The 11,828-nt window shown below is 45.0% G+C and overlaps 2 protein-coding genes across 3 annotated transcripts in view; one reads left to right on the top strand and one right to left on the bottom strand.

The window, feature by feature from the left end:
* Positions 1–3,683: 3,683 nt before the first annotated feature.
* On the top strand, positions 3,684–4,277 carry LOC306778764 (myosin light polypeptide 6-like; the record flags this gene model as incomplete). Its single annotated transcript, XM_079270427.1, has 1 exon — positions 3,684–4,277. The coding sequence occupies one exon, from the start codon at positions 3,684–3,686 to the stop codon at positions 4,275–4,277; it is 594 nt and encodes a 197-aa protein (XP_079126553.1).
* An 853-nt stretch (positions 4,278–5,130) lies between these two features.
* The window catches only part of LOC306778793 (regulator of G-protein signaling 3-like), a 33,980-nt gene continuing 27,282 nt past the window's right edge, over positions 5,131–11,828 (bottom strand). For both annotated transcript variants that reach the window (XM_079270468.1, XM_079270467.1), the window contains exons 15-17: positions 6,078–6,139; positions 5,769–5,935; positions 5,131–5,695 (exon numbers count right to left, since the gene is read on the bottom strand). In XM_079270468.1, coding sequence (XP_079126594.1) covers positions 5,465–5,695; positions 5,769–5,935; positions 6,078–6,139 — 460 coding nt within the window. In that variant the 3' untranslated portion in view covers positions 5,131–5,464. The remainder of the gene's footprint in view (positions 5,696–5,768; positions 5,936–6,077; positions 6,140–11,828) is intronic.

The following is an 11,828-nucleotide window of genomic DNA, read 5'->3' on the forward strand; positions in this document are numbered from 1 at the left end:
CCTGGTGGAGCCGTGGCTGCCTCGACCAGGACTTGGCACGGGAGTCATTAGGCCTCTGAGGGTCCTGAGGGGTGAGGTGGAGGCTGAGGTTCTGGTGCTGGTGTTGCTGGGACTGTGGTGTCCCGGTCTGGTCTCCAGACTGCCGTTACGGTGGGGGGGTGGAGAGCATTTAGGAGCCTTGCCCCTGATTCTCCCATTCTGATGAGAAGGTGAAGACAGAGAGGGAGGAGCTACACCTGAAAGCTTTCTGTCAGCCATGATAGGGCTGTGGGCGGGACTAAAGGCACTGCTGTCATCAGTGGGAGGGGCTAAATCTGGTCAGATTTAGCCCTGCTGACACGAGTACACCTGTTGACACGAGTACACCTGCTGACAGGAGTACACCTGCTGACAGGAGTACACCTGTTGACACGAGTACACCTGCTGACAGGAGTACACCTGCTGACACGTGTACACCTGTTGACACGTGTACACCTGCTGACAGGAGTACACCTGCTGACAGGAGTACACCTGTTGACACGAGTACACCTGCTGACAGGAGTACACCTGCTGACACGTGTACACCTGTTGACACGTGTACACCTGCTGACAGGAGTACACCTGCTGACAGGAGTACACCTGTTGACACGTGTACACCTGCTGACAGGAGTACACCTGCTGACACGAGTACACCTGCTGACAGGAGTACACCTGCTGACACGAGTACACCTGCTGACAGGAGTACACCTGCTGACAGGAGTACACCTGTTGACAGGAGTACACCTGTTGACACGAGTACACCTGCTGACACGTGTACACCTGTTGACAGGAGTACACCTGTTGACACGAGTACACCTGCTGACAGGAGTACACCTGCTGACAGGTGTACACCTGTTGACACGTGTACACCTGCTGACAGGAGTACACCTGCTGACACGAGTACACCTGCTGACAGGAGTACACCTGCTGACACGAGTACACCTGCTGACAGGAGTACACCTGCTGACACGAGTACACCTGCTGACAGGAGTACACCTGTTGACACGAGTACACCTGCTGACAGGAGTACACCTGCTGACACGTGTACACCTGTTGACACGTGTACACCTGCTGACAGGAGTACACCTGTTGACACGAGTACACCTGCTGACAGGAGTACACCTGCTGACACGTGTACACCTGTTGACACGTGTACACCTGCTGACAGGAGTACACCTGTTGACACGAGTACACCTGCTGACAGGAGTACACCTGCTGACACGTGTACACCTGTTGACACGTGTACACCTGCTGACAGGAGTACACCTGTTGACACGAGTACACCTGCTGACACGTGTACACCTGTTGACACGTGTACACCTGCTGACAGGAGTACACCTGTTGACACGTGTACACCTGCTGACATGAGTACACCTGCTGATACTGCTGACACAATTATACTTGCTGAACCAAGTACACCCGCTGACAGAAGTATTTGCTGATCTGAATTCTGCCATTGGAGACAAACTTCTAACTTCTGTCTCCAGTACTGTGGTAGTGACGTCATACGAGTTCATCTAACCACTGTCTGCTTAGATGTTAAGTTTATTATGTTGTACAACAACAATTACTTAATCTCATTTATTTATGATCACTGATCACTGATTTTTACTAATTGATAAGTTTCTGTGTCTCCAGATCCTACTGATAACCCAGAATGCACCAGTGCTGTCCCTGCTGTCACTCAATAACACCTGCGTAAGCTCACGAACCAATGAGGGATCAGTATCAACGTTGAGTCAAAGTCAAAAGCTTTCATGAATATTTTACCAGTTCAAAGTAATGACATCATCAGCATTAAAAGTTGTACCTGATCATGTTGCATGTCATAAAGTATCAAATAACTTCACATCATCACATCGTTCATTTAATGTAATTAATGTAATTATTAACATAATGATTAAGTGTTGTAATAATATACATATTTTGACAAAGTATTGTGATATCAACATTATTAATATAATGTTTCAGAGTTGTAAAATGATTAATATTGTGATCAAGTGTTGTCATATTTATATTATGAATATTGTGTTAAGTGTTGTAATATTGATATTTATTAACATGTTGATAGAGGGTTGTAATATTCAGAATGATCTTTAGGTATTATATTATGTATTATAGTATAATCTTAATAATAAGTATAATATTATGCTGTCATATTATATGTATATTTACCGTTATACCCATATTATATCATAATACTATTGTTCCATTAAATCAAAATACAATACTATTCTTTGAGTTTAATCAGGTTTTTATTCTAAAATAAAGTGAAGCTCTCTGCAGGTCTGGACTCTATCATCACTGTTATTTAAAGCCTGAAGGACACCCAGAGCATTGTGGGTAATCTCTGTCCTTATCACAGCAGGGAATGTTAATGTGATACACAGATACAGAGACCGGAATAAATCGAGAGAGAGACAGAGAATGAAGGTAGTCTGAGACCAGGTTTCACCAAACCGTCTAAAAACAATTAAAAAGGTCATAAAAACAGTGAAAAACGGTTTCTACTGCCTCACAGAATAGACATAGACTAAACACAGTGGGAGTAATAACAGAGATAAAGCGTTAACAGTAATAGCAGCGTGTAAAATCCTCCACTGTAGATCTCCACTTCTCATTTTAATATGTTTGTAGAAAAACTCTCCAACCTGGTTTCACACAAGTGTCCACATCCAGCTTCTGTCTCCACACTGTGTCAGCTCTACCGGTCACTTTGCTTTTGTTCAGTGTTTTTACACATTGTACGGAGACAGTTTCTCCTTTAGCTGTGTGCAGGTCCACAACTTTACAGTCTGTTCCACTTAATGATGGTCCTGAGACCTGACTCAGATGTGGAACAAAGCCTAGTTCTGGAAAGAGATCTGTGGAGCCAGGAGCTTCCTCTCCTCTGCCGTACTCCTGCAGCATCTTGACCTCCTCCTCTGTCAGTCCAGGACCAGCTACAGCCACCACTTTCCTCAGGGTGGTGGTCCCAGAGGAGCACAGCATGCTGCTGAGACCTGGATGTCCATCCTGGCTCCGTTAACCAGAGCTTCCTCTAGTAACCAGGGTAGTGAGCACGTAGGTTCTGGTCTCTTCCATTGAAACCAGTTCCACACAGTTTTAAAAGATTCAAATCTACTCCCAGACCAGCTGCCTTCCTGAAAATTGAGGTCACGAGGACTATGATGCAATGACTGCAGTTGGGATATAGGTTGAAATGCAATTCATGTAAATAACCTTTAATGAACTAAGACACAGATTTACAGTGAGAGCTAGTGAAGACATAACATCTGTCACATGACAACAGGATGAGGTCACATTAGATTCATCTTAACTAAAGAACTTAGTTCCTGTTGGTTCGTGTGTCACTGAAGACCTAGTTCAGACTGGTTCAGGTTCTTATCTTCTGACTCTTATCTTCTCCTTGAGTGTTTCTATTCTGGTTTTCTTCCATCTATCCAAGCCGGCTGCTTGCTTGCTCTCTCTCTCTCTCTCTCTCTCTCTCTCTCTCTCTCTCTCTCTCTCTCTCTCTCTCTCTCTCTCTCTCTCTCTCTCTCTCGCTCTCTCTCTCTCTCTCTCTCTCTCTCTCTCTCTCTCTCTCTCTCGCCCCAATCGCCCGGTCGCTCCGCCTCTGGCCGTTATAAAAACCCTTCATCTCCGTCTGTCTTCTCTGCAGCATCATGGCACCGAAGAAAGTGGAACCAAAGAAGACGGAGGTGAAGAAGGTGGAGGCGAAGAAGGAAGAGCCTCCTCTACCAGCCAAACCTGCAGAGCCGGAATCCAAACCTCCCGAGGTGGACCTGAAGAGCATCGTGGTGGAGTTTACCCCCGACCAGATCGAAGAGTTCAGAGACGCCTTCACGCTGTTTGACGAGACGCCCGCGGGCGAGATGAAGATCACCTTCGCTCAGTGCGGAGACGTGATGCGGGCGCTCGGCCACAACCCCACCAACGACGAGGTGCTAAAGCTGCTGGGGAGGCCGAAGGCGGAGGAGCTGAACGTCAAGCTGCTGGACTTTGACGCCTTCCTGCCAATGCTGCAGCACGTGGCCCGGTCCAAAGAGCAGGGCACCTTCGAGGACTTTGTGGAGGGTCTGAGGGTGTTCGACAAGGAGGGCAACGGCACGGTGATGGGGGCCGAGCTCCGCCACGTCCTGTCCACGCTGGGGGAGAAGATGACGGAGAACGAGGTGGACCGGCTGATGGTGGGGCAAGAGGACGCCAATGGACTCATTAACTACTCCGAGTTCGTCAAACACATCCTGGCCGGGTAGAAACCACCGCTGAGTTCTTCTGATGGACTGGGGTTCTGTTTGTCCCTGATGGACTGGGGTTCTGTTTGTCCCTGATGGACTGGGGTTCTGTCTGTCCATGATGGACTGGGGTTCTGTTTGTCCCTGATGGACTGGGGTTCTGTTTGTCCCTGATGGACTGGGGTTCTGTCTGTCCATGATGTCTCTGTATGTTTCCTTTCTGTCTCTCTAATAAAACATCTTCAGTCTGTTTCTCAGTATTTAAATTGTATAAAGTAAGAAAGCTCTGAATGAACTGATCTCATTTCTTTATGCAGATATTATTATTATTATTATTTTTAGTAGTATTAAGGTATTTTTTTTGTGCAAACATGTATTTAGTAACAGGAGGATATGTTAAAATGTACTACGGGCAGATATTAAATACAGGATTTTAATAATTGAAAATGTTTTATTCGAGACAAACTAATAATAATAATAATAATTTCTCTCTTTATTGATGTACACAATATGACAGGTGTGTCAGAAAGATGAATTAATAAAACCTCAAAGATTCAGCCAGTTAATTAAACCAGTTGCTGATTCATAAAATCTGTTGTTTTCTATATTTTGTGTTTCGATTAAAGATAAATTACACTTCATATCTGACATGAAAGAAAACAATGAACCAGCTGCTGGTCGTCTAAATATAAAAATAAAGAATAAGCAGAAAGTCCAACGTCATCATTTATTGTAACACTTCATCCAACAGGTTTTTATTAATCTTCTGTTACAGTAACTTTACATCTGCTCTTCTAATAACACAAACGTCTACAACTTCACTTAATATATATATATATATCTATATATATATATATATATGATTTAGGCCCAACTGAGGTCATTAGCATATCAGATTGTTAGTTCTGCAGGTATTTGATATTGATATTTGTTTGATAAAAGTTCAAATACAACTCAATTGAGATTAAATCTGCTGGATAAATTTAGCTTTTATAAATTGATTGTTCAAAGAATTCTAAAGTGATTCCATCCATCTGTTTAAAGGTATAACGTACTAAAAATATAAAGTACTTCAAAACAAAACGGTCCAGATCTGAACAGTAATCCAAAAACACTGGATTCTACATTTCCCATAATGCAATTGAAGTTTATTTTCATCGGCCAGCTCTCGATGGCCAATCAGATGAAGGTCAGCCTCTGTTTCCTCTTCACTCACTGACAGGTAGAGACCCAGCTGCGCTCTGATTGGACGTCTCTGTGGCGGTCTGTCTCCCCTTATTGGCCAGCTGGGTGTAGAGGCGGGACCTGAGGAATCGTGGGTAACTGTCACTCTCCATCAGGCCCAGAATCTCATCCTGAGCCAGCTGGAAGGTTGTGTGGTTAACGCCCACACGCAGGCTCTGATTGGTCGATTCTCTGACGGAAGAGTCCATGTTGACCTGGAGACAGAGCGCAGTGGGGTCACATGACCAATCAGAGGACCAATCAGAGGACGGACAGATAGACAGGTACCTGTCTCGATGCGTTGGTAGAAATGAACTCATCGTAGATTTCCGCAGCTCTGGCGGCCATCTTGCTGAGGGGGTGTGTCCTCTTGAATCTCTCCACAGCCAACCAGAAGTCCAGGTTCTCCTCGCTGAACTCTGACCTCAGGAAGTGACGGAACACTGCCAGACCATCTGACCAATGGGAACAGAGTAAGGAGAAGGGTTAGACCAGGGTGCATCCAGACCGGGTCACAGGACTCGAGACCCCTTCAGGAAGTGGTCTACAACAAGTTCAACAGACTCAACATGGACCCCAAAAGGACGTCTTTCTTACACTGATTGGTCAGCAGAGCCTCCAAACTTGCCGCCCACCTGAGCACCTCACCTGTAGACGGTCTGAAAAACAAAACACAGGTGTTGTGCCTTACCATGTGCCTATTTGAACAAAGGAAAAGACTTGGGCCTGCTTGTTCAGCCAAAAGCCTGATTTAAGTTGAAAGATCACATCAAGCTCCAAGAAAGCTAAAATCACAGCTAGTTGTGAAATCTTCACCCAAACGCAGCACTGGCTCCCCATTGGTCAACAGCTTGGAGCTGCGCAGCGGACTTCCGGTTCTACGACCAGATGTCACAGAGTCTATAAAACACCAGAGCGCACCTGAACGCACCGCTCTCCCGTCTGACTCGCATCGGAGTGGGGAAGCACAGAACACAGCTCTGCTGCTTTTAAAAGAAAATCATCGGCCATTTTACATACGTTTTGTTTCGGATTCTGAAAAAGACAAGCGGACAACTTGCCTGCAGAAGGAAGAAAACACATTCTTCAGAGAAGGACAAACTTTCCGATCGTGAGGGAGAAATTCCCTTAAATCTCCGGTGCCGAGTTTAACTAAGGACTCGAAAGACCACGTCGACCACAAAGAAGTCATCTCACCTTAAGAGGTTCAGCTTGGTGTCTGGGCAGTTAGGTCATTGTGTGTTTATTACCTTGTTTGTTTTGCTTAAGTTACTGTATAGCAGTGGCGGGCCGTGCATTCTATACCTGGGCCTTCAGTGCTGTCCTACTACAATTGAATAACCTCATTATGACGCATCAATCCAGCAAACCTGCAGCGGATCCACGCATTCCACCACACAAGAGCACGAGCCATTCAAATATTATTCATAAAAACCACACGGTAGACAAATGAACAGTAACGTTATGATGTAAACAAACAAACGCAGTTTGTCACTTACCGAAACTTAAAGAGTTTCCCAGTAATCCCAGTACATGTTTCAGGTCCAGTAAGAAGTCCTTCTCCATTCATGAACGCCAGTGATGACAGTCGAGCTTTCCCAGTTGTATTTCGCCGGTCTGCTGCGGCAGGTTCACAGCGGAGCCGGGATCCCACCTCACGCCGGGCCTCACGCCGGGCCTCACGCCGGGCCTCACGCCGGGCCTCACGCCGGGCCTCACGCCGGGCCGCGGTTGTGGAGCTGTTTCACTGCGAACGTGTTGGTTGAGTTGTAGATCCACTCGAGTGTCTCCAAAAGTTTTCAAATGCTACGGCGTCCTCAGGTTAGCGTAGCGTCGCTCCAAACACCAAGACGCTCAGTTAAAATGAAACACATTCAGTCTTGAAAGGTGCAACGCTTCTCCGACGCTGTCAGCAAGAAATACCGTTCATACAAATCCTCTTCCTGCTGAGTCAGGGTGCCCACTGGGGTTGACTGACCATTTCTTACGATGTCCAGCTTTTCCTGAAATGTCCTTCTTTCTTGAGAAAGGGTTGTCAGTAACTCCGCCACTAAATCCGTTTCTCCTCCTTATGCAGCCAAAAACAAAGCTCGGTAAAAAAAAAAATAAACGACACCAAGCAAAACCCTAAAAATGTTATAATTTCTTCCATATCTTTCAATTTGAACACTTAGTCCTCCAACTAAGCTCTGCTGGCAAGTTAAGTTTCAGTTTACGATAGTCACGTGCTCGCCCACTGACCAATCACAGCGCACGCTGCACCTCACTGCACCTGAACACTGAGCTGCACTAATGCTGACGTACTTGTAGGCGGCGAGCAGCTCTGACACGTCAAAGAATACGCCCAACATGTCAAACTAAACCTCTGATTGGTTGAACACTATGACAATCAACAACATCGTCCCCATTCACTTAAAGTGCACATGATGCACTTGTGAGTCTGCAGGCCTCTGTTCTACCTAGAGACACAGAGGTGAGATCTGATTGGATAAGAGCTCAACTTAAAACAAGCTGCACTGGAAGCAGAGCAACTGAGGAAGACAGGAGCTGTGCAGTGAGAACATAAGATAATGGGAAAATATGTTTATAAATTATAATACATGTCGTGTATTTAAGAACAATTATTAAAGTATAAAATAGATATAACTTTGTGATTCTGTTTAGGCCAGCAGAGAAGGCCTCGCTGACCCTGATGGCCCACCACTGCTGTATTGTTATAACGTGTTGTAGAATTTGCTTGCGGACGACCGAGTCCCGTTATACTGTGTATTCATACTGTTACATTACATTACAGTCATTTAAACAGACGCTTTTATCCAAAGCGACTTACATTAAGTGTATTCAACATCGGCTTTTGAGATAACTACTCGTCACCAGAAGTCATAAGTGCATCTCCTCTAAACAAGCATCATAGAGCATCAACCAGAGAAGTACAGAAACAAACTAGTATGAATACAATAAGTGCAACAAACTAGTATGAATACAATAAGTGCAACAAACTAGTATGAATACAATAAGTGAAACACACTGGTATGAATACAGTAAGTGGTGAGTGAAGGTTCAGGTAGTGCTTCTTGAAGAGGTGAGTCTTCAGCCTGATGAAAGATGGGCAGTGACTCTGCTGTCCTGAGGTCAGTGGGGAGTTCATTCCACCACTGAGGGGTCAGGACAGGAAACAGACGCGACCGGGTCGATCGGCCGCAGGGACCTCTGAGCGACGGGGGAACCGATCGCCCCGAGGCAGCAGAGCCAAGAGGACGGGCGGGGGTGTAGGGCTTTGTTTTGGTTGCTTTCTCTTTTCTTCTACAAACAGACACACAGCGTGTGTTTGAGCTACATGTATATACTGGTTGAGCTAAGACACGTGCAACACAATCTCAGGGTTCCCACGCTTGCCTTGAAAAAAATTTCCATGCTACCTCCTGATTTTCCAGGTACCATATTAAGTGATGATCTATCGGCCCCTGAAGCTTTCCGCCCCCCCTCCCCTCACACACACAACCCCCTAGGACACCTGACTACTTACTTGATTTAAAAGATGTGCCAGTCAAGTCTACATTGTAAATGCTTAGAGATTATGTATTTTTGATAATATCAATGCATGAAATAATGCAACAAGCTGTCGATGAACAACAAGCGTGTTTTGTACACCCAGACAGCCAGAACCTCGCTGCACCGACTGTCTCCTAAAAATTACGTTCCCCCAAAACTAAAATGCATTCTCAATTACGTTTGACCAAAAACGTATTTTCTCCCTGATTACGTTTGTGTTTGACTTATTACATTGACGTATTACAAATACGTTTCTAATCAACATTTTAACACCACCACCGCCTCTCCTTCTCCCCGTTACGCGCTCAGAATACGACCACAACACGCCGCCCGTCTCCTCAGCAACACGCTCATCAGGCCGAGCAACGAGGAACATCACGCGGCCACAACACCTCCACAAAGGCCCGCGGGTAAAATCCGGGAGTATTTGTAATGCGTCAAACACAAACATAATCAGGGAGAAAATACATTTTTAAATCAAACGTAATTGAGAATGCATTTTAGTTTTGGGGGAACGTAATGTTTAGGAGACAGGACTGCAGCATGAGACCACCATTACATTTTTCCTCTAGCGCACCACTAGAGGCAGCTCGCGCACCCCACTTTGGGAATCCCTGCTCTACAACATGGGATCATCCATTTCTATCTCCAGTAAAAGCTGTTCACATGTAAAGGGTTTTTATAAACTCATCTTAATTCTGTGCTCAATAGTTTCATTTTATTACTATTTTACACATCATTCAATAAAATTTTCCAGGACAACTGTTTCAATTTCCATGTAAGTGTTAACTTTTGCTCAGTTTCCATGACTTTTCCAAACCTGGAAAATGAAAAAATAAATTCCATGTTTTCCATGTTTTCCATGGTTTCCAGGTACCGTGGGAACCCTGAATCTCTATTGTCTCTCGCCATTTTAGAGTCTCTCGCCATTTTAGAGTCTCTCGCCATTTTAGAGTCTCTCGCCATTTTAGAGTCGCGAGACCATTTTGTGGTGTCGCGAGACGTGGTCACATGTGAAACTACACCTCCATTTTGATAGTTCGATCTATCTTCAACGTGTAGTCCCACGTGGCCATTGTCTTAGTATCTCGCTTCTCCCCCCCCCGCCACACACAACCACACACACATACGCAAACTCTCTCTCTCACCACAGATGTTTGTAGATGTTAGACAGCGTGCTCATAATTGTATAGTAGTAGTTGTTAGTTTAGATATTATTTGACATGATCATTATTATTAGAACTTCTGTGATGACTCTGCATGTGTATTGTGATTATAGCTCCACTTCAAACCTTCACTGTTCACTCTGCATGTGTAGTACTTTGACTGTTGACATGATGAGACTTAGTTTGTAGTTGGTTGTTGGTCCCTGTTCTCAGGGTGGAGCCCCGTTATTATTTTAATTGTTAATAATCTTACTGACATTAATAATTCTATTGATGTCAATCATTTAGTTCTTCATATTTGCTGATAACTCAAACACGCTCCTTTACGTTCCCAACACAGGTACCTCAGACCCACTGGAACCAGTATGACCCAAACAGGACCAATAAGACCCAGTATGACCCAAACAGGACCAATAAGACCCAGTATGACCCAAACAGGACCAATAAGACCCAGTATGACCCAAACAGGACCAGTAAGACCCAGTATGACCCAAACAGGACCAGTAAGACCCAGTATGACCCAAACAGGACCAGTAAGACCCAGTATGACCCAAACAGGACCAATAAGACCCAGTATGACCCAAACAGGACCAATAAGACCCAGTATGACCCAAACAGGACCAATAAGACCCAGTATGACCCAAACAGGACCAATAAGACCCAGTATGACCCAAACAGGACCAGTAAGACCCAGTATGACCCAAACAGGACCAATAAGACCCAGTATGACCCAAACAGGACCAATAAGACCCAGTATGACCCAAACAGGACCAATAAGACCCAGTATGACCCAAACAGGACCAGTAAGACCCAGTATGACCCAAACAGGACCAGTAAGACCCAGTATGACCCAAACAGGACCAGTAAGACCCAGTATGACCCAAACAGGACCAGTAAGACCCAGTATGACCCAAACAGGACCAATAAGACCCAGTATGACCCAAACAGGACCAGTAAGACCCAGTATGACCCAAACAGGACCAGTAAGACCCAGTATGACCCAAACAGGACCAGTAAGACCCAGTATGACCCAAACAGGACCAGTAAGACCCAGTATGACCCAAACAGGACCAGTAAGACCCAGTATGACCCAAACAGGACCAGTAAGACCCAGTGTTAGAGCCATATCTTTAGTTTTGATAACAAATCATGATTTCTCAGTTTGCTAATATATTTGTGTGATTCCTTTAATTTATGAACGAAGGTTGCATTTTGCTTTCTGTATAATTATTTTTATTTAGGAACTTTTCAGCTATACCAGCTGATGAGGATCAGCTGGTATAAGAGGAAGAGGTGGGCCTGAGTGTCGAGTGTGTTCTTTGTGTGGAACGGGGCATCGGAACAGTCTTTGACCTCACGTTTTATTGATAATGTTTTGCTGTTAACTTTGTCGAAAGAGAAAATAAATCAATCAAGTGACGCAAAGGAATCAACGTCTGCAAGAGTCATTATTTAGACGGTTTACTGTGTGAGTCAGAAACAGAGCCCCGTAACGTGGCCCAGTACAGAGGAAGAGGAACCGAGAACGGGCCACCACACCCAGTAGGACTCAAACAGGACCAATAAGACCCAGTATGACCCAGACAGGACCAATAAGACCCAGTATGACCCAGACAGGACCAATAAGACC

The sequence above is a fragment of the Melanostigma gelatinosum genome, assembly GCF_949748355.1.
Source record: "Melanostigma gelatinosum genome assembly, chromosome: 6".
NCBI lineage: Eukaryota > Metazoa > Chordata > Actinopteri > Perciformes > Zoarcidae > Melanostigma > Melanostigma gelatinosum.